This window comes from Panthera tigris, chromosome B2, assembly GCF_018350195.1.
Source record: "Panthera tigris isolate Pti1 chromosome B2, P.tigris_Pti1_mat1.1, whole genome shotgun sequence".
NCBI lineage: Eukaryota > Metazoa > Chordata > Mammalia > Carnivora > Felidae > Panthera > Panthera tigris.
Genome location: NC_056664.1, coordinates 39,218,513 through 39,244,064, shown reverse-complemented (window position 1 = coordinate 39,244,064; position 25,552 = coordinate 39,218,513). Strand labels below are relative to the sequence as shown.

The following is a 25,552-nucleotide window of genomic DNA, read 5'->3' as shown; positions in this document are numbered from 1 at the left end:
ACACTGCACTTATATCAATGGACAGATCGTTTAAACAGATCATCAACAAGGAAACAATGGCTTTGAATGACACACTAGACTAAATAGACTTAACAGATATATTCAAAACATTCCATCCTAAAACAGCAAAATACACATTCTTTTCAAGTGCACATGAACATTCTCCAGAATGGATCACATATTAGGCCACAAAACAGGCCTCAACAACTTCAAGAACACTGAAGTCATACCAAGCACCTTTTCTGACCACAATGCTGTGAAACTACAAGTCAACCACAAGAAAAAAATCTGTAAAGACCACAAATACACGTAGGTTAAATCACATGCTACTGAGCACTGAATGGGTCAACCAAAAAATCAAAGAAGAAATCAAAAAGTACATGGAAACAAATGAAAATGAAAACACAACAGTCCCAAACCTTTGGGATGCAGTAAAAGCAGTTCTAAGAGGAAAGTTTATGGCAATACAGGCCTGGCTCAAGAAGCAAGGAAAATCTCAAATAAACAACATAACTTTACATGTTAAGGAGCTAGAACAACAAACAAAAACCAAAACCAGCAGAAGGAAGGAAATCATGAAGATTAGAGATGAAATAAATGATACACAAACTAAAAAACAATAGATCAATGAAACTAGATGGTTCTTTGAAAAGATCAACAAAATTAATAAATCTCTAGCCAAAGTCATAAAAAAAAAAGAGCACTCAAATAAACTCACAAATGAAAGAGGAAAAATAACTAACACTACAGAATTACAACTATAAGAGAGTATTATGAAAACTATATGCAAAAAATTTGGAAAACCTAGAAGAAATGAATAAATTCCTAGAAATATATAACCTACCAAAATTGAAGCAGGAAGGAATAGAAAATTTGAACAGACCCATAACCAGCAAAGAAATTGAATCAATAAGCAAAAAACTCCCAACAAACAAAAGTCCAGGGCCAGATGTCTTCACAGAGGAATTCTACCAAACATTTAAAGAAGAGTTAATACCTATTCTTCTTAAACTATTCCAAAAAATAGGACATGGAAAACTTCCAAATTCATTCTATGAGGCCAGTATCACTGTGATACCAAAACCAGATAAAGACAGCACACAAAAAAGAGAACTACAGGCCAATGTCTCCGATGAACATAGATGCAAAAATCCTCAACAAAATACAGTACCAGCAAACCAAAGTCAACAATACATCTGAAAAATCACTCACCACAATCAAGTGGGATTTATTCTCAGGATGCAAGCGTGGTTTAATATTTGAAAATCGATCAATGTGATACATCACATTGGTAAGAGAAAGGATAAAAACCATATGATCATTTCAACAGATGAAGAAAAAGCATTTGACAAAGTACAACATCCATTCATAACAAAAGCCCTCAACAATGTAGGTTTAAAGGGAACATACCTTAACATAATAAAGGCCATATAAAAAAACCTCACAGCTAACACCATCCTTCATGGGGAAAAGCTGAGAGCTTTTCCCCTAAGGTCAGGAACAAGTCAAAGATGTCCACTCTCACCACTTTTATTCAACATAGGACTGGAAGTCCTATCAGACAACAAAAGGAATAAAAGGCATCCAAATTAGTATGGAAGAAGTAAAATTCTCACTATTTGCAATGACATAATACTATAAACACTCCACCAAAAAACTATGAGAACTGATAAATGAATTCAGTAAAATTGCAGGACACAAAATCTACGTGCAGAAATCTGTTGCATTTCTATACACTAATAATGAAGCAGTTGAAGGAGAAATTAAGAAAACAATCCCATTTACAACTGTACCAAAAGTAGTAAGATACCTAGGAATAAACCTAACCAAAAAGGTGAAAGACCTATACTCTGAAAACTATAAAACACTGATGAAAGAAATTGAAGGTTACACAAAGAAATGGAAAGACCTTCCATGCTCATGGAATGGAAGAACAAACATTGTTAAAATGTTTACACTACCCAAAGCAATCTACAGATTTAATGCAATCCCTATCAAAATACCAACATCATTTTTCACAGAGCTAGAACAAACAATTCTAAAATTTGTATAGAACCACAAAAGACCCCAAATAACCAAAGCAATTTTGAAAAAGCAAAGCAAAGCTAGAGGGATCATGATTCCAGGTTTCAAGTTATATCACAAAGCTGTAGTAATTAACAGTACGGTACTGACACACAAACAGACAGATCAATGGAACAGAACAGAAAACCCAGAAATAAACCCACACTTACACAGTCAATTAATCTCTGACAAAGCATGGAAAAATATCCAGTGGGAAAGACAGTCTCTTCAACAATGGTGCTGGAAAACTGGTCAGTTACATAAAAGAATGAAATTGGACCACTTTCTTACACCATACACAAAAATAAACTAAAAATGGATTAAAGACTTAAATGTGAGACCTGAAACCATAAAAATCCTAGAAGAAAGCACAGCCAGTAATGTTTCAGACATTGGCCATAGTAACATTTTTCTAGATATGTCTCTTGAGGCAAGGAAAACAAAAGCAAAAATAAACTATTGGGACTACATCAAAATAAAAATCTGCACAGTGAAGGAAACAATCCACAAAACTAAAGGCAATCTACTAAATGGGAGAAGATATTTGCAAATGACATATCTGCTAAAAGGGTTAGTACCTAAAATATATAAATAATTTACACAACTCAACAACAAAAAGACCCAAATAATCCAACTAAAAAATGTGCAAAAGACATGAACAGACATTTCTCCAAAGCGGACATATACAGATGGCCAACAGACACATGAAAAGATGCTCAATACCACTCACCATCAGGGAAATACCAATCAAAATTACAATAAGATATCACTTCGTCCCTGTCAGAACAGCTGAAATTAAAAACACAAGAAACAAGTGTTGGAAAGGACAGGGATAAAAAGGAACCAACTCTCTTGCACTGTTGGTGGGAATGAATGCAAACTGGTGCAGCCACTGTGGAAAACAGTACAGAGGTTCCTCAAAAAGTTAAAAATAAAACTACCCTACTATCCAGTAATCACACTACTGGGTATGTATCCAAATAATACAAAAACACTAATTCAAAGGGATACTTGCATGCCTATGTTTATAGCAGCATTATCTACAATAGCCAGATTATGGAAGTAGCCCAAGTATCCATCAATAGATGAATGGATAAAGAAGATATGGTGTATATATACACAATGGAATATTATGCAGCCATTAAAAGAATGAAATCTTGCCATTTGCGATGACATGGATAGAGCTAAGAGTATAATGCTAAGCAAAGTAAGTCAGAGAAAGACAAATATCATATAATTTCACTCCTATGTGGAATTTAAAACAAAACAAATAGGCAAAAGAAAAAAGAGAGAGAGAGACAAACCAAGGAACAGACTATAGAGAACAGTCTGATGGTTATCAGAGGGAGGGTGGGGTAGGGGGATGGGTTAAATAGGTGATGAGGATTAAGGAGTGCACTTGTGATGAGCACTGGGTGATGTATGGAATTACTGAATCACTATATTGTACACCTGAAACAAATATAACACTGTATGTTAATTATGCTGGAATTAAAATTAAATTCTTGATTTCATCTATGTGCCTATCTACACTATTTTCCTCCAATAGTTAACTTTTATTCATTTCTTATATATCTTGCCAGTGTTTCCTTATACAAATATGAACAAACAAGAAAAATTCCTACTTTTCGCCTTTATAAAAAAGGTAGCATACCAAACACAGTGCTTTGCATCTTGCTTTTTCTCAACTATATTTTTAAGATATTGTTATATCAGAATATCTTTTTTTAAGGTTTCAGAAAAGCTGAGTAGACAAATTGTTGTTTATTTAACCAGTCTCCTGCAGATCATTTTCAATCTTTTATTACAAAACATATTGCAATGAATAATATCGTACATATAACATTTCATACATACTCAGGTATATCTATAGGATAAATATTCAGAAGTGGGACTGCTGGGTTGAAGAATAATGCATTTGTAATCTTGACAGAGATTACTGAATTATTCTTTAGAAGTTGTGCTGCTGTTGACTCTCACCAGCAATGTATGAAATGTTTATTCTTTTTTTTTTTTTAATTTTTTTTTCAACGTTTTTTATTTATTTTTGGGACAGAGAGAGACAGAGCATGAACGGGGGAGGGGCAGAGAGAGAGGGAGACACAGAATCGGAAACAGGCTCCAGGCTCGAAGCCATCAGCCCAGAGCCTGACGCGGGGCTCGAACTCACGGACCGCGAGATCGTGACCTGGCTGAAGTCGGACGCTTAACCGACTGCGCCACCCAGGCGCCCCTGAAATGTTTATTCTTATTGCCTTATCAACACTGTGATCAGCATCTGAGTTTTTGTGTATCTATAGGTGAGAAATAGTCTCAATGTACTTTCAATTGGCATTTTTATTGAAATTGAACATCTTTTCACATTTTAAAAGATGTATTTGTCTATGTAGTATCAATTCATGTGCTTTGCCATTTTTCCCTTAAAATGTTAGTCTTCTGTTGATTTCGAGGTATTCTATTTCTAATATTCACCCTTTGTGTACATGATACAAGGTGCAAATATTTTTTTTGCCAGGTTGTCATTTATAATTAGAATTTTTTATAGTTTTTTGTTTGTCTTAATGAGCACTCTTTTAGTAGCTACTACCTATCTTTAGCTGCAGGTCCTGGCCTTCTTTGGTATGGTAGATCCCAAATTTCTCCTGTATCTCCAGACTGCATTTTGCCACCAGGGTAATGATGTCACTCAGTTGATTCTGTTTCACCGTCCAGAGTGCTAGGAGCACATTCCCTACAGAGACAGAAGACAGGCTAACAGGGATTGAATGTCTGGGTTCACCTGATCTGGGCAGAGCCCCCAGTTATGCAGAAGGTATCATACAAGGTGTTAGGTGAGGTTTCTTGGACCTGTACATTATGCTTGGTTAAAATACTGCCTTAGAACCTCAAAACGACTCATCATACAAAACCATGATGAGGCAGAAGCTGAAATGTTCCTAATGTTTAAGAATACTTTTCTTAAATATTAGAAATATTAGAGGGAAGAATCTTCCCTCCACCAGTATACTAATAGAAAGGGAAGGGTACTAAGAGGTTCATAAAATATAGGTTCATGTTCAAATCTAATTTCAAGGGTGGTTTAATTAAGTTTAACTTAAAAAAAGAGGCCAACTCTTTGGCATATAGCTGTTAATGTTAATGATCCTAAGAGTTCTCCAGATAGGAGATTTTGACTCCTCCCTATCTTACATATAGCCTCTGCTCTTGAGGACAAAGTTTCTCATTAATTTTCTCATGAATGCTTTATAGGCACTTATTTTTCTGTCGCTCAATCTAAGCAAATTGTTAGGCACATATGAACTTAATACAGGCAAGGCTTTTCCACTAGATTGAGAAAACTTTTGAGGTACAGAGTGTGTCTTCTTCATCTTTGTTTCCCCAGGGCCTAGTACATATTAAATAATCAAACAATGCTGATTAATAAACAAATATGCCAAATTCCACCTAAATGCAGTCTTCCTCACTTACAGTCCTTTAACTATTCAGAAAAACTGAAAAATACCTGTGATATTTAGGATATCTCCTCCAAAACACAGCACATCTGAAATCAAGGAGAGAGAGGGAAATGCATCAAAATCAGATATACTAGGGGCACTTGGTCTTGGTTTTGGCTCAGGTCATGATCTCCTGGTTTGTGAGTTTGAGGCCCAAGTCAGGCTCCACAGCTGGCAGTACAGAGCCTGTTTGGGATTCTCTCTCTCCTTATGTTCCTCCCCCACTCACACTGTCTCTGTCTCAAAATAAATAAATAAACTTAAAAAAAAAATCAGATATACTAGAGCATGGCAGAATCATACATGATCGAAAAATTGACCTATTCTGAGTTTTTCCTCATATCTTCTCTGGTCTATTTATTCACTCCAAGGTTCAGACTCTTTCCCTTCGTTTCTCCCCAAATCTGTTTCTATCTCCATATTCTTTTTTTTTTAACATTTTTTTATTATTGAGAGACACAGAGTGTGAGCAGGGGAGGGGCAGAGAGAGGGGGAGACACAGAATCCGAAGCAGGCTCCAGGCTCTGAGCTGTCAGCACAGAACCCGACACGAGGCTCCAACTCACAAACCATGAGATCAGGACCTGAGCCGAAGTCGGACGCCCAACCAACTGAGCCACCCAGGAGCCCCTCTATATCCATCTTCTTGAAAATGAAAAAACTACTACTGTTCTCTTTAAAGCCCCCCCCCCCATTTGTGTTCTGGATCCTAGCCCCTCCCATCCTTTCAAGAACTTCACTCCTTATCTCCTCTACTGGATCATTCCCATTAGTATCTTAAAAAACAAAACCAAAAAACAATAAAATTAACCCACCTATCCTTGATTTTACTTTCTTATTAGCTCCATTTTCCTGCTATACTCCCAACAACAAAAATTCTCAGAGTTGGCCATATACCATTTGTTCGTCACATCCTTTTCACTCTGAAATGTTTTCTCTACCATTCTCAGCATTCTCTAATCTGACTTCCAACTCCATCACGTCACTAAAATTCTCAAGATCATCAACAGCATTCATCTTGCAAAATTCAGTATTTTTCTCACATCACACTATACTTTATACCTTTCATTTCCAGCCCAGCCAGCCATAGCCCTCTTCTCCTAGAGACACTACTTCTTTGGCTTCAGGGACACCACAGTATCCTAACTGGGTGCTTTACAGTTTCTTTGGTAGGTTCTTTCTCTCCAATCATAATCTATCCTGGTCAAGTCCCTCAAGCCTCAGTCTTAGGCTCTTTCTCTTTACTTACATTCTCCTCATGTGGATTCAAACAGTTTTTAACTTTAAGTAACATCTTTATGCCATCGACTCACTTTTTGTCTCTAACAGAGATCTATTCTCTGAGCTCCAGTCTCAATCATAGCTACCGACCTTCATTTCTCCATTTGAATGACTTACTGACATCTCAGATTCAATATATTCAAAACATAACCCTTGATTTTCTTTCTCAAAGCCCAGTCTTGCCCATCTTGGTTAAGTGACACCACCATCAATTCATTATGAAAGCCAAAAACCGTAGTCATTTTCCTCTCCACTTCCTGCTGATCATCAATATATCAGCAAATCCTGTCTGTAGAACCTGCAAAACACATTTCAAATCAATTCATCTCTTTACAGCTCTGCTGACTTATCTCTAGACAGATGGTTTCAACCTTGGCTTCAACACTGGAATAGCCTGTAAAACTGAAAAAAAAAAAAAAATCCTTATTCCTGGGCCTACCTACCCCCCAGGTATTCTGATTTAATTGGACTGGGGTGAAGCCTAGACATCAGGACTTTTAAAAGCTCCCCAAGTGGTTATCTAATATGCTGCCAAGGTTGAGAACCACCATCCTAGACCAAATTGCCATCATCTCTCCACAGTTGCTACAACTGCCTCTTCCTGCTTCTGTTCTTACCACCTACCCCCCCATCAGCTCCCTATAATCCAGTCTCCATGAGGTAGTTAAAATAAGCTTTAAAAAAACGTATATCGGATCACAACACAACCCTGCCAGAACCAGCAGTTTCCCTTTGTACAAAAATAATATAATCCAAACTCCTTGTAGCCTACAGAGCTCAATGATCTCCAATCTTACCTCAAATCACTCTCCTCCCTGTGAGCCATGCTCTAGCCACACTGGCCTTTCGTTCCTAGAACACGCCAAGCTTCCTCCCATCTCAGAAGCTTTGCACTTGGCCTTCTTCTGCCTGAAGTGGTTTACCCCTTGTTCTTCACAAGGTGTCCCTCTCATCCTTTATGTCTCAGCTTAAACACCTTCTCAGAGGAGCCACCCTACCTAACAGAAAATCTCTCACTGTACAATTCTTTTTTTACCATTACACTCTTATTTCCTTTGCATAATACATAACCTATAACTATCTTGTTTACTTATTATTTGTCTCTTCCGCTGACATGGACAATCCAAGAGGGCAGGTACCATATCTTATTTTCCCCTGTATTTCTAGTACCCAGCAATTCCTGGTGTTATAATACATACATAATATATAATTTCTATCTCTTTCATCTAAACTTGATGAGAAAAATTTAAAGATCTTTCATAAACGTTCCTCAGGGGTAAGGGGTGAGTGAAATTGACAAGTTCCTAAAGAAGATGCTACAAAGTAAGTATTCTGGTGCATCTCAGAATTATGGACATGACTGTATTGGTACTGACAGTAAAGGAAGGGAACGTTACGTAAGTACTAAAGGACTAGAGTAATTTCTGTTGGGCAGAAGTTTGGCCAAGATCTTTGGCCCAGGGCATGATCTGTTGGGCAGATTTCAGATTAAGACTGAAATCTCCTCAAGGGCAGGTTTTTGCAAACCCTGCACGTTTCACAGTGCATATTACAGAATATGTACTCAATGTTTACTGCACACGTAAGGAGCTGTTTTTTTTTTTTTTCCTCCCAGATCAGGCAATTTTCCACAAACTTAATGGCAGAAAATGAAGAAGACACTCATTCCTACTTCACAGGATCAGAATGCAATAAAATGGGAAGGTGTTTTGTAAATTACATCTGATATAAACATAGGGGCACATTGCATTATTGTTAGAAGAGACAACCAAAGGAATACTTTATTTAGAAACAAAATATAAGCAGCAAAGTAAAAACTCAAATTAGTATTTTCCTCCCTTTCTGAACATCAAGTCAACAGGATGTGAGACTAGGTAGAATGGCAGATACAGGCAAAAATCTAGCTTGTTAGTGGCAAGAAGAAGAAATAAAAAAGATGGTTAACACTGAAGGAATGACCCTGTAGTATTTTTTAAAGTAGCCCAGCCCCCCTTTTGTTACAAACCCTCGGGAGCCCAGGACCACAACTCCTCGCTTCCCTCCAATAGTCACTCACGCTCCACGATGTCACTAATGTAATAACTGAAGATGTGGGCCAGTTTGTCCATGTCATGTTCCGACTTGCAGGTCAGGCTGAACCTGTCCATTAATGCTGTAAACCCTAGCCGACAAAACAAAAATTACGTTAGCCGAACTTTCGGGCTCTATTCCCTCTACGCCGCAGGCCCAAAGGAAGCAGATCTCCTGCAGGTGAGTAATTTCATTATCCTTGGAACAAGTGTTACTCAACGCAGTCAGGGCCACGCTGGCTGCTATTGCCTCTGAGAATCTGGAGAGCCACCCCCTCTGCGTTTCCAGGAGTTGCAGATGAAGATTCGCCCACAAGCACCCCTTTCATCTCTAGCCAGCTACCACTTCTGCCATACCCTCTTACGCTCCCTGGCCAAGGGAAAAATGGGAATGACATGGGGGGATGGATAAAAGCTTTATGGAGAGCCCAGATGCTGAGCTCCTTGAGGTCAGGCACCTTAATCACTCATCTTCAGATCCAAGACACAAACTCCATAAATATTTAAATGAGCAACTCTCAAAGTAGCTGCTGGATCTCTAATTCCTAGAGCGGTGGCGGGCACACACTTAAGGACGGACTCAAAGGAGGAATTTACTGAGCGAATAAAAGAACTGGCTGAAGCAGTATGCCTACTGGGAGAAGTCGTGGATTCAAAGCCTCCCATATTGCCCTGTAAAAGTCCTTCCCCTTTTCTGGGTCTTTCATTAACTTAAGGGTTCCACCAGACCATCCCGAAAGACGTCTCCCCGCTCTTAAAAAGACCGTCCAGGTTTCCCGAGGAAGCAGCAGCGACAGCAGTCAGGGTGCGCCTATGCTCTCCTGAGGCCAAGCCTGTAACCGCCCCTCTGGCAGGGCGGGAGAGCGACGCTCCACCCCTCACCCGTCACGTGGACGCCAAGGAGGACGCCCTGGGCCGTGGCGAGCTCGGGTTCCGGTCCTCGGGGCTTCCTGAACACCAGCAGGTCGGGAAGCAGCGCCGCCAACCGGGCCTCTACGGGCCACAAAGAGGGAACCGCCGCCCGCTCGCCAGTCGCCATGGCGGCGGCGCGGTTGCCCGCCAACTTACCGGAACCGGGAGAGGGGGTCCACGTAGCAGCCAATCCGCAACGACAGCCCTGGCGAGTTCCTCCCACCAACCAATAAGTGCAGGCTTCCTCGGGGCCCCGCCCCACCTGCTTCTCGCGCCTGCGCTCTAGCTCCTGCCTCCCAGGCAACAGGCCTGAGGAGTGCAAGTGCTTTAAAAGGAGTCGGGGTGACATTTATAAGTCTTGAAATATGGAGCCTCTGACTTTGGTCCAGGGCATGATCTCCCGGTTCGTGGGCTTGAGCCCCGCGTTGGGCTCTATGTGGACAGCTAGCTCAGAGCCTGGAGCCTGTCTACAGATTCTGTGCCTCCCGCTCTGTCCCCCAGCCCCACTCACACGCTCTCTCAAAAATAAAAAGCAAACAAACAAAAAAAATCTTGAAACGCGAAGATGCTTCTACAATAAAACATCGCAGATAGTGTCAGTGGGGGGGGGGGGGGTCTTTTCCTATCACCTCTGAATATATAAGGACAATGTTCGATTGGCATCTAACGCAAACTCAGTGTGGTGTGTGTGTGTGTGTGTGTGTGTGTGTGTGTGTGTGTGTGTGTGTGTGTTTTAATACCCTTAGGCTAAGGTTATTTAAGTCAGTCCTTTCACCCTGGTTAGGTAGTGTCTCCTATTTCTTTTATCTGCCAGGACGGGTCTATTGGGTGTCTCTAGCTCCTTGCTCCCTGCATGTTAATAGCGTATCCGAGGTTGCCCTTCAGTTGCTCAGATTCTTGGGAGAACTCACATTACTAATAGGGTGAGTGTGTTGTGAATTTTTAACAGGAAAGCATCCTTGTTTTTCTGCAGAAATAAAAGCAAAATCTAAAAATGCATCTTCATTATCTTTAGTTCTACAATACCTAATCAACACCTATCACTGTTTCGGTGATAACTTAAAAGGGTTCATTTTGTGCCTGTAATTACTTCATCAAATTCTGGTTAACACTTTCAGTAGTAAAGCCAAGTATAGATCTGCACACAGGTGACAGGAAAATACCTCCTTAGCAGGGTGGAGGGCCAAAAGGGAAGAAAAAGGGATTAAGGGGAGACACACAACTAAGAGGCCTGCACACCAGAAGTTTAACACTGTTCACAGAGCTCGTGTGTCTGTCTACAAAAAGCACAATTTCAACATTACAAACACAGACCAGAACCCAAGGAATGTCAAAATTCAAATCAGTTTTTAGTATTTTTACAAATTTATTTTAAAAAATAACAATTGCAATGACATCAATGATTGATCATCTGTACTCCCCCCTACTGCTGGGAGAAAAACCTTTATAGTTGAGTCCCAAAGGAAAATCAAGACATTATTATCAGGCACCCAACAGCCAGAAAAAGTTCTGTTGGTCCAGTGGTATAGACACTGACATGTTCAATGTACCAGTGCAATTAAAATATATACATTTACAATTATCTTGCCAAAAAAAAAAAGCACTCAAGAAGTGAAATAACTATGCATTAAACCAATTATTCACTCATCCATTCACTCTTTCTGCATCTATGAAGTCATCACTACAGTTACAAAGACAAGTAAATGAACTTTTAGTAACAAAGAAAAAAATCCAAACCTCAACCCACCACTTTGCGGGTTATTATGGTGTGCTAAAATGGCCACAATAAAAGGGCCATGAGCTATCTGAGCAGTGACAAAATGACAACTGAAGCATTTTGTTTCAAAGAAAGCAAAACTCAAACTCATGGAAAAAAAAAAAAAAACTGCAACAATATGAGGTTGATATTACTATGTACAAACTTACAGACACAAATAAATAGCATTTTAGAACTGCTGTTGGCTTAGGTCTGATGACTTTCTTTCTGAACTCTGCATCTTAAAGACTCCTGAACAAAACAAGGGATTGAAATTCCTCATTGCTTTTAGTAAACTAGCATCTGAAAAACTTGGGGCTTACTGAATGAAGTCAATGTCTGAAACCTAAGTCAAGAGCCAGAAGTTTCTAGTGAGCCTACCAAAGGGTGGGCCTCTCCTTATCTCTGGAAGCCAGGGCAGATGACTTAGATTCCAGGGACTAGAGAGATTCTTTCTTTCTTTGCATAGCTCTGTACCTCTATTTCTACCATTACAATTATTTCCCTTTGTGATATTTTCTTCAGAGGTTTAACTTCTTTTCCTTCTTAATACAATTAGGGTGAAATCAAAGAAAGTGTCAATCTTTGTTCTTGGTTATTTAAACCAAACCCAAATGTTCTTCAAAAGAATTCGGTCTTCCTTGTTATAGAGAAAGCAGCGACTTTTTTTCTGAAATCCTATCAGAGTTCCCCAAGGTTCAGCATCTAGTAAAGAAAATCGATTTCTGAGGCACAGTCCATTCTGGGAACTGTGGCCCTATTCCTGACCCTGCGGGCCATCACTACCACCAGTCTGTAGCTTATCCCCAGAAGGTGGATGCAATGTAAAAACCTTTCTGCTGGACAAGCCTATGTAGAAAAAGGGAAACATGGAAACTGGCACCAAAGAATCAGCTGCCAGGGGAATAAAGAGAATGTTTGCTCTCTGGGGCCAGCACAAAACAAAGTGCTGCAGGAGTGAAGCCAACATTCACCTTAAACTCGAGCAGGTAACCTGGAGTATGTCCAGGAGAATGTGACTGAACAGTGCTTTCCAGACAGAAATTGTCAAAGACCAGTTCTTGGACTTCTCCCTTTCCATGCGTTATAGTTGAACTGTAAGTTATTCTTTTCATAATCCATCCCATGCATCCATCCACTGGAGAATCATGCTATGTGACAACACATGGGTATATATACTACCCTCTCTTCTTCGCTAGACTGAAACACATATGAACCCTTCTATTCCCCAAATGCCGTCACAAAGCCTATGATTGAAAATCTCTAGTTTGGCTCTCTGTTTAGGAGTTACTACAAATGTCCTCAGCACTCAGCACAGAAGTTGTTTTATGGTTTTGTTCTCTACTTAGGAAAGGCAGTTTCAAGGTCCAATGCCCTCTACGTTGTCTTAAAAGCAGCGGAAGCAAGAAATACAGTCCAGATGATCTGTCAACAGACCACAACTTTAAAGTCAAGGCTTTAAAAAAAAGAGAGATTCAGCAATTTATAGATTTAGTGCTTGAGTCTTGTCATTCTATCCCCAGAGTTAGCTTTTTCTTGGCTGGAGTCCAAAAATACCAACCTACCATCTGGGTAGAAAGAGATTCCTATTATTACCACAGATTAGATGAATGTATCTCAGAGAATTTATTGTTTCCATATCACGAGATGGAACTTCCTTGCCTGGAGGCCACCTCTGAATACAGAGTGTCCGTTCAGTTAGTCAGCCTGCGATCCCCCGTCAGAGGGATGGATGCTGCTTAGATTCCATGGAAGGAGCAGGCTTTGGCTTCCCTGATTGCAGTCCTGGTGGAGAAGGTTGTTCTCTGCTAAGATGGCTGGCTGGCTTCACTAGCCAACATAAGTGCTGTGTGTGTGCACTTATGTGCATGGGTCCCTTGCATCATCCTAATCCATGAAATGTCAATGTCATCAACAGTCTGAAATAGGCCCTGACTGAAAGGGCGAGACAAAGGCCTGCAACTTCAATTTGCCAGACATCGCTGCAATTATAATACTGAGCCACTTATTAAAAATTAAGTGGTTTCTGTCCTGTAGAAAAGGGCAGAACGTAATCGTCAGTGTCCCATCGGAAGAGGTGATCAATTTCCTGGAACAGTGGGAAACAGTGGCGAGGAACATAACCTTGATCTGCTCCCTCACGTGGCCTGGGGTTAGGACACTCGGATGATCTGTGTCATTGCTTCTTCATCTGCTTGGTTTGGATCCTAGAGACAAAACATAATAGTGATTAAAGTCCTTTGTGAAAGCAGCAGGGAACTCATGGCTCTCACTCCCGACCATCATGGGAATATATACAACTTTGCTAAGTAAACCAGAGGCCTCTAATGCATCTAAGTCTACATATATGGATTAAAATGCAGCACCGTTAGGAAAGAAGAGACAATAAACATTTGTGTGAAAGGACTGTTAAGTGTGGCCTGGCAATCTATTTCCAAGCACTCCAGAGTTGACAGTGTATCTCTTTCTTAAGAGAATGTATGTTGTACTTACCCTTCAGGTTTAAGGGTCCTTATGTGGTCAAGAGGAAACCATGTCATGCTGTATTTTTATGCCTTGATTTTCTGATCACTGTATTTAGAGACTGAGCACTTAGCAGGGCTGGAAAGGACACTGGAATTTATTTATTTTAGCACACTCATTTTGTAGCTAAACCTGAAGCTGGATGGATAGTGATTTGCCTGGACTAGAGTGAGAAAGTCAGCTGCCCAACTACAACTGATACCCCAATCTATTGGCTCCCATTTAACCCTTTTTCCACTAAATTCTGCCTGCCATCTCCCACTTAAAACCTCCAGTGTTAAGACAAGGGTCAGTCCTTGGAAGCTTTCTGCAACACTCCACAATAACCACTTTCAGTTCTTGCACACCAAGGCTCTGAAGCTTCAACTGCCACAATCAAAGAAAAACCTGAAAGATTTCTGGAGGTAGTAGGACTGCAAGCGGGGTCTTGAACAATGAGTAAGAACAATAACCAGCATTTACGGAGCCCTCACCATGCACTACATAACGTGCTAAGTAGGCACCCAATATAGCTTACTGCCTGGACTCTCCACCACAGCCCTGTTAAGTATCAACAGCATCCTACTTTACAGGTGAAGGAACTCAGGCCAAAAGTGGCTAAGTAAGGAACTTGACCAAGGTCCCATCGCTAGTACACAGAATTGGGAGAGTCCCTGGCATAATGCCCATAGATAGCACTCTACATCTGTACACCGCATGAACCAAAGAGGAAGAAGGAAGAGCTCTCAGACTACAGGTAGGAATTAACAGCACTGAAGGAAGAGTCTGTGCTCATGTGTGGATATACTGAGGACTCCTAGTCTGACACTGAAAGGGGTTGCTTGGAAGATATACAGAAACAGTTTGGGATCTGATGCAGTAAAAAATGAAAGCCAGCATGCATCCTTGAGCAGGGGACGAACATGATTAATTAACAAAGCACTAATTTAGGAAGACTGATTTGGCAATACTGCAGGTAGGCTGTAATGGTCACACAGAATAAAGTATCTGGAAATGGGGCGGGGCGGGGTGGGGGGTGGGGGGAGGAAATCCATTTATTCAACAAACATTTACCAAGTGTTTGTTCTGGACTGGGCATTATACTAAGTCCAATCAATACAATGGAGGACAAGCCTCACCTTGAGTCTCTACGTGGCTTACAGTCTAGTGAAGGAGACAATTACAAAAATAAAACAAGTCGGTTATTATGATGCTCAAAAGAAAAGGAAGATGTGAAAAAATAATGGGGTAGAAGAAACCTACTCTGGCTCCAGTCTCAGATTTAAATCAAGACCTAAAAGGTAAGAAAGAGATGGTCACACAAGAAGACGGCAGTGAAGGGGTGCCTGGGTGGCTCACTTGGTTAGGTGGCTGACTCTTGGGTTTTGGCCCAGGTCACGATCTCACGGTTTGTGAGGCTGAGCCCTGCATTGGGCTCTGTGTTGATGGCATGGACCCTGCTTGGGATTCTGTCTCATTTTCTCTCTGCCCCACCCCTGCTTGCTCTCTACTTCCCTCTCTGAAAAAAAAATAAACATTAAAAAACAACAACAAAAAAGATGGGAATGAAAAGCTTTACAGATTAGCTATTTCCAAGACAAAGGTCCAACAGCAGAAGACAGACCAATGAACAGTATAGCGAGAGCATAAAGATGAAGAGTAGAAAGAATGAAGCTGGAGGTAGGGAGGAGCTGGATCACACAAGCGCCTTTTTGGCCGTGGTAATAAGCACTTTGGATTTTAGTCTAAGTGCAAACGGGAAATGGCAGAGGGTGGAACGGGTTTAAGCAGGGCAGTGATGGGAGATGACACCCATTTTAAGAAGACCACACAAAGATGTAAAGAATGGACCAGAGGGGCACAAGGATGGAAGAAGGGAGGAGACCAGCAGGCTGCTGTTACATTAACTGAAGCAAAAGAAGAAAGGATTTCTCAAAACTGACAGCAGTTGGAAGGGGAAAAAAAAAGGTAACTGATTCAGGTAATATTTTAGAGGTAAAACCAAGAAGACTTTTTGAAGAATTGGACAATTCAAGCTTTAGCAACTGGGTGCATGGACATGTCACAGGGATTGAGTAACTGCTTTAGGGATAAAAAAATAAAAATCAAGAGTTCTATTTCACATATACTGATTCAGAAATGCCGGTAAGATACAATCAGTGGAATCAGATGCAATACAACAGTTGCAAATTAAATTCTGGAGTTATACTGCCTTTGAATTTCAGGTGCATCATTTTATTAAGCATTTTACCTTGGGCAAACGACTTAACCTCTCTAAGCCTCAGATTTAACTGTAAAATGGAAATAAGAATTCTCACCTCATGGGGCTTGAGGTTGCTCCAAAGATTCAATGAAATAAAAAATGCTTATAGAAGTGCTTAATGTAATGGCAGGCACATAGCAGTTAAGTGTTGGCTACTGGTGGCTGTGCTACTACACTAAGAGACAATAAAACTTATTCTTTTATTTATTTTTTTTTCTTTTTTTTCTTTTTTTTTTTTTTTTTTTTTATTTTTGGGACAGAGAGAGACAGAGCATGAACGGGGGAGGGTCAGAGAGAGAGGGAGACACAGAATCGGAAACAGGCTCCAGGCTCTGAGCCATCAGCCCAGAGCCTGACGCGGGGCTCGAACTCACGGACCGCGAGATCGTGACCTGGCTGAAGTCGGACGCTTAACCGACTGCGCCACCCAGGCGCCCCAAACTTATTCTTTTAAAATCAACAAAGATGAGAATTTCAAGAAGGAATTAATAGTAATAATCTGCAAAGATCGTGAGGAAAAAAGGCCACTGGATTAAATACCTTCAGTGCTTTAGGGCAAAAGAGAATCTAAGAGATACAATGTTGCATTCAACATAGAACAGGTAATTAGTCCCTGGTGTGAAAGTTACAAGAGGACACTGAATGGTCCTGAGAAAATACAAGGTAAAAAGAGAAGAATGAAATGTATACTCTACTTACCTGCATATGGGGACTATCCTTTTCCTTTGGAGAGAAAAACCGTCCACCTTCACCCCGCTTCCGAGCCATGGCGTGACGGTGCCGAGACTCATGCAGGTATTTCTAAAACGAAAGAAATAAAGGTACTAGTTGGAAAGAGCATGGTTACCTAATGCCCAAATTCTATGCTCTGAAGTTCAGGAGGGCTGCCATCAGAGCCACCAGGGGTAATCATGACCTTGAATTATGGAGGAAGCTTTGGAGGAAACACTAGGCAGCGGCTAACTATATATTAACTATCATAAAAATGTGAATGCTAATGAATGACAAATAAAAACGATTCCCCAAAGGTAAAGCAACGATCACTACCTACACCTCCCCATATACACTTCAGTAATAGACCAAATGGCTGTTCAGTAGAAAGACTGCATTTCCTGACCTTATTCGCAGTTAAGTGTGGCCACGTTAATTAAGTTTTGGTTAATGAGACGTAAGGAACTTCTTCAAAATTTCCTTTAAAAAGAGTGCCTTTCCACAGGACTCCGGGGTGGCTCAGTCAGTTGAGCGTCTGACTCTTGGTTTCAGCCCAAGTCATGATCTCATGGTCATGGGATCGAGCCCTGCATCAGGTTCCATGCTAGGTGTGGAACCTGCTTAAGATCCCCCCTCTCCTTCTTTTTCTCAACATAAATAAACTTAAAAAAAAAAAAAAAGAGAGTACCTTTCTTGTTCCCCTTGTTCCTAGGCGGGAGCCCAAGCAGTCATCTTAGACTAGGACTAGCACACTAAGTTTATCAGAACAGTGGGACAGGAAGAGAGAGCATCATGAGGACGGACTCTGGAAATTTGCTATAGGCTCAGGATAATTTCTCTCTGGACTGAATTTATGTAAGAAAATAATTAACTCTTATTTAACCCACTGTTACTGTTTTGTTATTCTAGTTGCAGCCACAGAGAGCAATATCAAATGCTAACTTTTTACAAAAGATCACAGCTCTTTACTTTCAATTGTTTGGAAAGTACTCAAGGAAACAAACCATATGAAAGGGAATTTCAAAAGTAGAACCCTGCCCTTTCTCTTCCTTCTCCTTCCCAATGGTATACACACCCTTCTTTCCTTTGGAATTTTCCCTTCGGCCTCTAGTTTAGCCCGGGCTTGCCTCCTCTTCAGTATACGGTGGTACTGTTTGGCATTCACATAGAGAGGCTCTTCTTCCAGCATCTCTGCCCCAGGGAGAGGGATTCTTTGGATAGCAGGCACAGAGCCAGCACCAGGCACCATCTGTGTGAAGAGAAAACCACAGCTTATTAAATAGTGACACAGGAAACATTTTCTTGGTCTCTGTTAAACTTTTTTTTCTAAATGCTATAAAAAGTAGCTTTCATACAGCACTTAAATGCAGATTCCTGGAAAACATTTACACTAAAAGGTCTTCATTTTAAACAAACATTCCAGATGATTCCATCATAGGGAGCCCAGAAGCCACACTGACAAGGACACCAGCACGTCCAAATTCTTGTCCACCTATGACTCCATTTTCTAGAAATGTCTGCTGCCATCTAATGGTCAGGAACAGTAATCACAGAGAATGAAACAGTACAAAGGTAGGTAGGTAGGTAGGCAGGCAGAGGTTGACCAAGTGCTACCAAATGCCTACAGTTACAGAAACAATTTAATTAACAACTTAGCTTAGTATATAATTAAATTCTAATTTTTCTAAGCAAATTAAAACTAAAAACACTGTATAAATGTCTGAGGAAACCAGGAACAGGTTCCCATGCCCCAATCCCTTCTCAGCCTTTAACAACTTTGGATGGGTGTGTTGATTCTTCTGGTAGCTTCCTCCACCTCTCTGCAGGATTCTACTACTTGTTCTTAATTTACCCATTTTAGGGACCATGTACTACTCATCTTTCCCCTTCCCTATCTTCCTCATGTATTTGTAGCACACATTTCTTGGTTTCTTTAAGAATTACAATCTAATTTTGAGTTTACTTCTTGTTTCCCTCACTGGGGGCAATGTATTTTCCACTTTCCAAAGGTCAGTAGTCTATGCCTTCATTATTTGAATTCTGAAGATTACACAAAAGCAGGTATTTCTGTTTATCCTCTGCTGTATCTCCAACACCTAGAAGGTGCTCAGGATGAATTATAGTTCATTGTAATGTTTCTTGTAAAAGTAGATCTCTTTAAGTGCCTTAAGGATCAATTCAATCCTAAGCAGTCAGCAGCATCAACAAGCTTTATGAGAGACATCAAAGTGCAAGGTCAAAAAAACCTTCAATGACAAAAGAGACATATGGAAAGATAAATGACAAAAGAACAGTGAGGTGAAGAATCAGTTTCCTTACCATGACCATCCCTCCTGAATTGACCACATTGCCTGCCACCGGTAGTGTCACAGTGACAGTCCCCTGTCCACTGCTGGTGGTGTTGGTGTTGGCTCCTGTCTGAACAATCTGTGCTCCTGCCAAACTGGCTGCTGGGATGGTGATCATGCCTGAAACAGGGACTGTGACTTTAAGAAAATAAAACACAAAACAAACAAAAAACAGGTACACAGAAAGAAGGGAACACAGTTAGTCCCTCTTCTACCTGGCACACACTTCCTTACCCTGGAAAAATATACTACACAGCACAAGGGGAGAAGCAGCACTCTCCTACTCTGCCTGGTTTGCTGCATGTAACCCAAGTAATCATGATTCTTCATATTCTATTAAGTGTCTGGATTCCAGTTCTGATAAAACTTATCCTTGAAATGGATACCTCCCTGGGTATTCCAGTAATAGTTTTCAACAGCTGGTGAGAAAGTCTGGAGGCCTCCCCTTCTGGGAGTCGGTCTGCCTTGTGCTACACTCACTATTTTTGTATATATGAATGATCTGCCTCAGGACAGAGATTCTTTAAAGTTGTAATTTGTTTATCCTCAACTGACAATAGCTCAACCTGTCGCAGAACTAAAACTTAAAATTAAACCAAGCACTCCAGGCTCCCCAACTATCACCAGCACCACTTAAGGATTTGGCTCAGCATTTTCTATTCGAGCTCCTGCCTGGGCTCAGTCCAGTTCTTCAATCTCAGGTCTTCTCCTGAGTCACAGGAGAGCACACTTCCTGCCCTCACTGGATCTTGTATACTGCTACATTTTAATTACAAGTCAAACGTTTAGTCCTAGACTCTGGGATGTCCCTTCCAGATTTAATGATCTGACAGATGCTTCCCAAAGCTCTCAAGTTCAGTTTGAGCCATCTCCTCTTGTCTGAAGTCCATTCTCCTCCCAAGCCACACAGATTTCATGGCTCTGTATTTATGCATTATCTAGTCCTAGAACCTACCTCTATAAAAGCTCCGCGCTGCGTTTATTTGGTCACATGTATGTCTCCCATGATAGATTTAGAAGCTCTTCGGGAAGAAAATTTGTTTCTTAGTAAAGTAAGCATAGTGGGCATGTAAGTCTTTTGGACAGAAACTAATAATCAAGTTGACCGGAGAGAAAAGAAAAAGACCATAAGCAGCAAAAACACTAAATGCCAACTTGACTTCTGATCTACTTCTTCCACTACCAACTATGAAACTCCCTATTTCCAATCTTCCATTTAGAAACATTTTTTCCCAGAAAGGATCAAAAGCTTATATCATCCCCAGGACCAGTCTTTAAACAACCACAGTAGGAACTCCTACAAATGTTACTATCACCGGTCACATATTAATGACAAGAAAACAACAACCGATGGAGACTTAGAAAAGATTTTTGTTGTTGTTCACAAATATGTTGGGTGGAGGTCACCACAAAATATCTGAAGTAGTCATTTGCCCCAAGGATGAAAAAGACATGCTCTCCCAAGTCCTCTGGAAATGCAGATGCACACTTACCTTGCTGCAGAATGGTGCCATCTGCATTAACTGGCTGATAGACGATGGTCTGCCCTTCAGCAGTCTGAGCCACTTGCTGGCCCTGGACCGCAATCTGCTGCTGGGTCTGAAGGAAATAAATCAGGACAATTTAACAAAGGACCCCTTCTTTTTTTAAAAAAAAAAAAAAGAAAATACAACATTTGTGATGGTTTTCTTCCCCATTTTTACTTACTACTTATGAAATATTTGCCTCAGCTGTCTGACCCTTTCAAATCAGCTGTGCTCTTCTGTTGACAGAGAGAATGGAATTACCTGGGTCTGGCCAGCAGTGACTGCCGTCTGGGGCTGCTGGATGATGATCTGCTGGGTCTGGCCCTGCTGGCCCTGCACCTGCACAGCCTGCCCACCCTGGATCTGGATCTGTCCAGGTGGCACCAACTGTATCTGTGCAAGAGAACACAAAGAAAGGTTAGTACCCTGCTGGCATTGGTCTCTTTTTGTCCTGGAGTATTAGTTATCCAAATTCCTCCAGAAAGCAAGAAAGGCTTGGAAGAAGGTAAAAGAATCTTGTTCTGCTCTCTGTTATAAATTAGACATAAGTTGTTTGCCATTGATGAAACAATGGAGGAATTTTGGCTGCTGTCTAGATACAGGATTATTTTTAAGGAATCAGAGCCAGTTGTAAAAAAGAGGATATAGAACCATGCCGGCATGGTTATATGTACTGTTAAAGCATGTTCATTTAAAAATACATTCTGAAGTATTTTTTAAAGATGAAATAATATATATATGTTCAAAAGAATCCTTGAGAGAGTAAGGGATACAGATGCAACCAGAAGACTGATTATGTGTTGATGACTGTTGAAGATGCAAAATAGGGATTTAGCACATGGTTCTCTTTGGTTTTGTCTGTTTAATGCCTTCTATAATAGAATGTTAAAAAACAATCAAGTTATTGCCAATTTTTCAAGTGGGGGTCTATGAATATGTATATACAAAAGCTTTAAACACACAGAGGAATCAAGACTATCATCTTAGATAGACCCATGCAGACATCACTCAGATTTAACAAGTTGCTTCATTTAACATTCCCTTCCCATCTAAAAGTTATTCACCGCATTAAAATGTGGTCATCCTTACAGAACATTTCACACACGTATATCCATAAAAACACATGGTACTCTTCTGCGTTTGTTAAGTTTCACATAAATAGTAACATACTGTATCTCTCTACAATTTGCTTTGATCAGTCATCATTTTCAAAATTTAGCCAGTTAACAACTAGTTCACTCATTGTTTAAAGTATGTATGTATTTTTAAGTAATCTCTACACCCACCATGGGGCTCGAACTCACGACTGAGATCAAGGGTCACATGCTCTTCTGACTGCGCCAGTCAGGCGCCCCAGAACTAGTTCACTCATTTTAATTGTCAAATATCACAATAAATGATTATGCTGTAATCTATTCATACGTTCCCCTTAATTTGGGATTTTCTCCAACAATCTTAATTTATAAATTTTATTTTACGAAAAAAAAATCAATGAATGCATATCCTTGTGCAAATATTGAGTTTCTGAAGTATTAAAAGTAGGATTCCTGTGTTGAAGGAGACAGGTGTGTGGTAGGCAGCCTCTAAAATGGTTTCCAGCTGCCTTCTGGTAATCACTTCTTTATGTGATCTTCCCCATGAGTGTGCTGCACCTACTGACTCACTTCTAACAAACAGAACATGGCAAAAGTCGTGGGACATCACTTTCGAGATTAGGTTACAAAGACGGTGACTTCCATCTTGCTGTTTCTCGCTCTCCCTCACTCAGAGGGATGATAGCTGTTGTGTCACATGCTACCCTACGGAGAGGCTCACATGGCAGGAACCGGTGTCAGTGGCCAAAGTTGGGAAGGACCTGATACCCACAAAGAGCCACAGAAGTGGAGTTTTAAAGTGGATTCATCCCCGGTTGAATCTCCCTCGGACTGCAGCCCACAGTGCATCAAGAGAGACACTGAGTCTGAGGACCCAGACAAGCTGTGCCAGAATTTGTGACCCACAGAAACTGTGAGATGATAATTTGTTTTAAATCACTAACATTTAGGATAATTTATCTGCAGCCAAAGATAATTAATACACGTGTCCGATTATATTCCTCCTACATCTATTTTCCAACACCCTAACACCCAGTACTGTCTAGTGTTTGCTAGTTTTGATTTAATTTGCATTTCTAATTTGATTCCTGGGTTTGGACAGCTAAACCTCAGCTAACGATTTTGGACAGAGAGGGAACCTGTGCTTTTCAAATCTGTTTTCTTTCATTTCTCTTTTTAATGGCTATGGTTAATTTATTAGAAGTGTCATCATAAATGTGACAAGAAATCTGAAAAATATTTAAGTTTTTTATAATTAAAAAAACTAGTAACATTTTGACTGTTGGGTGCACAGAATCCTGTTTTCATGTAACAGCAAATGTACACATTTCTTTAAGAACAAGAGAATGCATTTAGGAAGGCCCCACAACTCAAAATTTCCAGCATTTTATATACAAATTCACACCTAAGCAACAGCCAAGGGTATAGAGCAAAAGTTTCTCCTAACAACTCCTTCATCTCCCTTCTCATTAATTCATTCATTCCATCACCAGACATTTTTGATCTGGGTGTTATTTCAACAGAGTAGGGATTTTTCCCCTTCATTCTGTTACTAGTATATATCACACTGATCAATTTTCTATGTTGAAGCACTCTTATCTCTAGGAATAAATCCCACTTGGTCATGGTGTGTAACTTTTAATATGCTCTGGATTTGGCCTGTTAGTATTTTGAGAAGATGTTTGATCAATGTTCACAATGAATATTTTTTGGTAATGTCTTTGTTTGGTTTTAGAATCAGAATAAATGCTGGCCTCATAGAATGAATTACAAGTGCTCTTTTCTAACTTCAGGAAAAAGTCTGAGAAACTGTATTTGTTTTTCAAATTTTTGGTAAAATACACCAGGGAAGCCATTAGTGCTTTTATTTATTGAGAGATTTTTGAGTACTGATTCAAGCTCCTTAGTAATTATAGCTCTATATTCTGGTTTCTCTTCAGATCGCAAAAATCTTTCACCTTTTACTAACTGTGGGTCCATTTAGATCTTTTCAGGTTTCCTATTTCTTTGTAATTGAGTCTTGGTAGAGTAGGTTTTGATTCTAGGAATTTGTCTATTCTTTCAGTTATTCAATTTGTTGCATTTGGTTGCTCATAATACTTTTTTTCAAGATTTTATTTCAATTCTAGTTAGTTAACATAATGGTAAAATTAGTTTCAGGTGTAGAATTTAGTGATTTGTCATTTACATGTAACACTCAGTGCTCATCCCAAGTGCCCTCCTTAATCCCCATCACCCATTTAGCCCATCCCCCTACCCATCTCCTTCTATCGACTCTCAGTTCTCTGTAATTAAGAGTCTCTTACGGTTTGCTTCTTTTTCTTTTCCCTACGTTCATGTTTCCTTAAATTCCACATGAATGAAATCACATAGTATTTGCACTCTAGCTCCATCTACATTTTTGCAAATGCAAGATTTCGTTCTTTTTTTAAAGTTTATTTATTTTGAGAGAGCACAAGTGAGGGAGGGGCAGAGAAAGAGAGAGAGAGAGAGAGAGAGAGAGAGAGAGAAAGAGAAAGAGAAAGAGAAAGAGAAAGAGAAAGAGAAAGAGAAAGAGAAAGAGAAAGAATGAATGAATCCCAAGCAGGCTCTGAGCTAACAGCAGGGCTCAATCCCATTAATTTTGGGATCATGACATGAGCCAAAACCAAGAGTCAGGCTCAACCAACTGAGCCACCCAGGCACCCCAAGATTTCATTCTTTTTGATGGCTGAGTAACAGCATTCCATTGTGTATATATACCACATCTTTATCCATTCATCAGTTGATGGACATTTGGGCTCTTTCCAAAGTTTGGCTATAGTTGATAATGCTGCTGCTATAAACATTGGGGTGCATGTGCCCCTTCAAATCTGTATTTTTGTATTCTTTGGGTGTATACCTAATAGTGTAATTGCTGGGATGCAGGGTAGTTCTATTTTTAACTTTCTGAGGAACCTCGATACTGTTTTCCAGAGTGGCGGCACCAGTCTGCATTCATTCCCATCAACAGTGCAAGAGGGTTCTTTTTTCTCCACATCCTTGCCAACACCTGTTGTTTTTGATTTTAGCCACTCTGACAGGTTATCTCATTGTAGTTTTGATTTGCATTTCCCTGATGATGAGTGATGTTGAGCATCTTTTTATGTGTCTTTGCCATCTGGATGTATTCTTTGGAAAAATATCTATTCATGTCTTCTGCCCATTTCTTAACTTGATTATCTATTTTTGGGGTGTCAAGTTCTTTGTAGATTTTGGATACTAACCCTTTATCTCATACATCATTTGCAAATATCTTCTCCCATTCTGTCAGCTGCCGTTCAGTTTTGTTGGTTTCCTTAGCTGTGCAGAAGCTTTTTATCTTCATGAAGTTCTGATCATTTTTGCTTTTGTTTCCCTTTCCTTCAGAGATGTCTTAAAAAGCTCTATGGCTGGGGCAACTGTGTGGCTCAGTTGGTTAAACGACTGACTTCCGCTCAGGTCATGATCTTACAGTTTGTGAGTCTGAGCCCCGCGTAGGGCTCTATGCTGACAGCTCAGAGCCTGGAGCCTA

General features: G+C 40.2%; 2 protein-coding genes across 21 annotated transcripts in view; both read right to left on the bottom strand.

The window, feature by feature from the left end:
* LOC102963294 (adenylate cyclase type 10-like) overlaps positions 1 to 10,216 on the bottom strand; it is a 56,181-nt gene extending 45,965 nt beyond the window's left edge. For 5 of the 8 annotated variants that reach the window (XM_007085330.3, XM_042986314.1, XM_042986309.1 and 2 more), the window contains exons 1-4: positions 9,791 to 10,216; positions 8,896 to 9,000; positions 5,567 to 5,605; positions 4,652 to 4,795 (exon numbers count right to left, since the gene is read on the bottom strand). In XM_007085330.3, coding sequence (XP_007085392.2) covers positions 4,652 to 4,795; positions 5,567 to 5,605; positions 8,896 to 9,000; positions 9,791 to 10,169 — 667 coding nt within the window. In that variant the 5' untranslated portion in view covers positions 10,170 to 10,216. The other 3 variants (XM_015538949.2, XM_042986311.1, XM_015538948.2) reach the window with 3 other exon arrangements.
* Positions 10,217 to 12,177: 1,961 nt separating this feature from the next.
* Positions 12,178 to 25,552, bottom strand: part of NFYA (nuclear transcription factor Y subunit alpha) — a 32,863-nt gene continuing 19,488 nt past the window's right edge. For 11 of the 13 annotated variants that reach the window (XM_042986293.1, XM_042986292.1, XM_042986304.1 and 8 more), the window contains 6 exons: positions 21,188 to 21,319; positions 20,894 to 20,999; positions 19,372 to 19,538; positions 18,128 to 18,301; positions 17,041 to 17,142; positions 12,178 to 13,783 (listed from right to left, as the gene is read on the bottom strand). In XM_042986293.1, the coding sequence (XP_042842227.1) occupies positions 13,730 to 13,783; positions 17,041 to 17,142; positions 18,128 to 18,301; positions 19,372 to 19,538; positions 20,894 to 20,999; positions 21,188 to 21,319 (735 nt within the window). In that variant the 3' untranslated portion in view covers positions 12,178 to 13,729. The remainder of the gene's footprint in view (positions 13,784 to 17,040; positions 17,143 to 18,127; positions 18,302 to 19,371; positions 19,539 to 20,893; positions 21,000 to 21,187; positions 21,320 to 25,552) is intronic. The other 2 variants (XM_042986300.1, XM_042986302.1) reach the window with 1 other exon arrangement.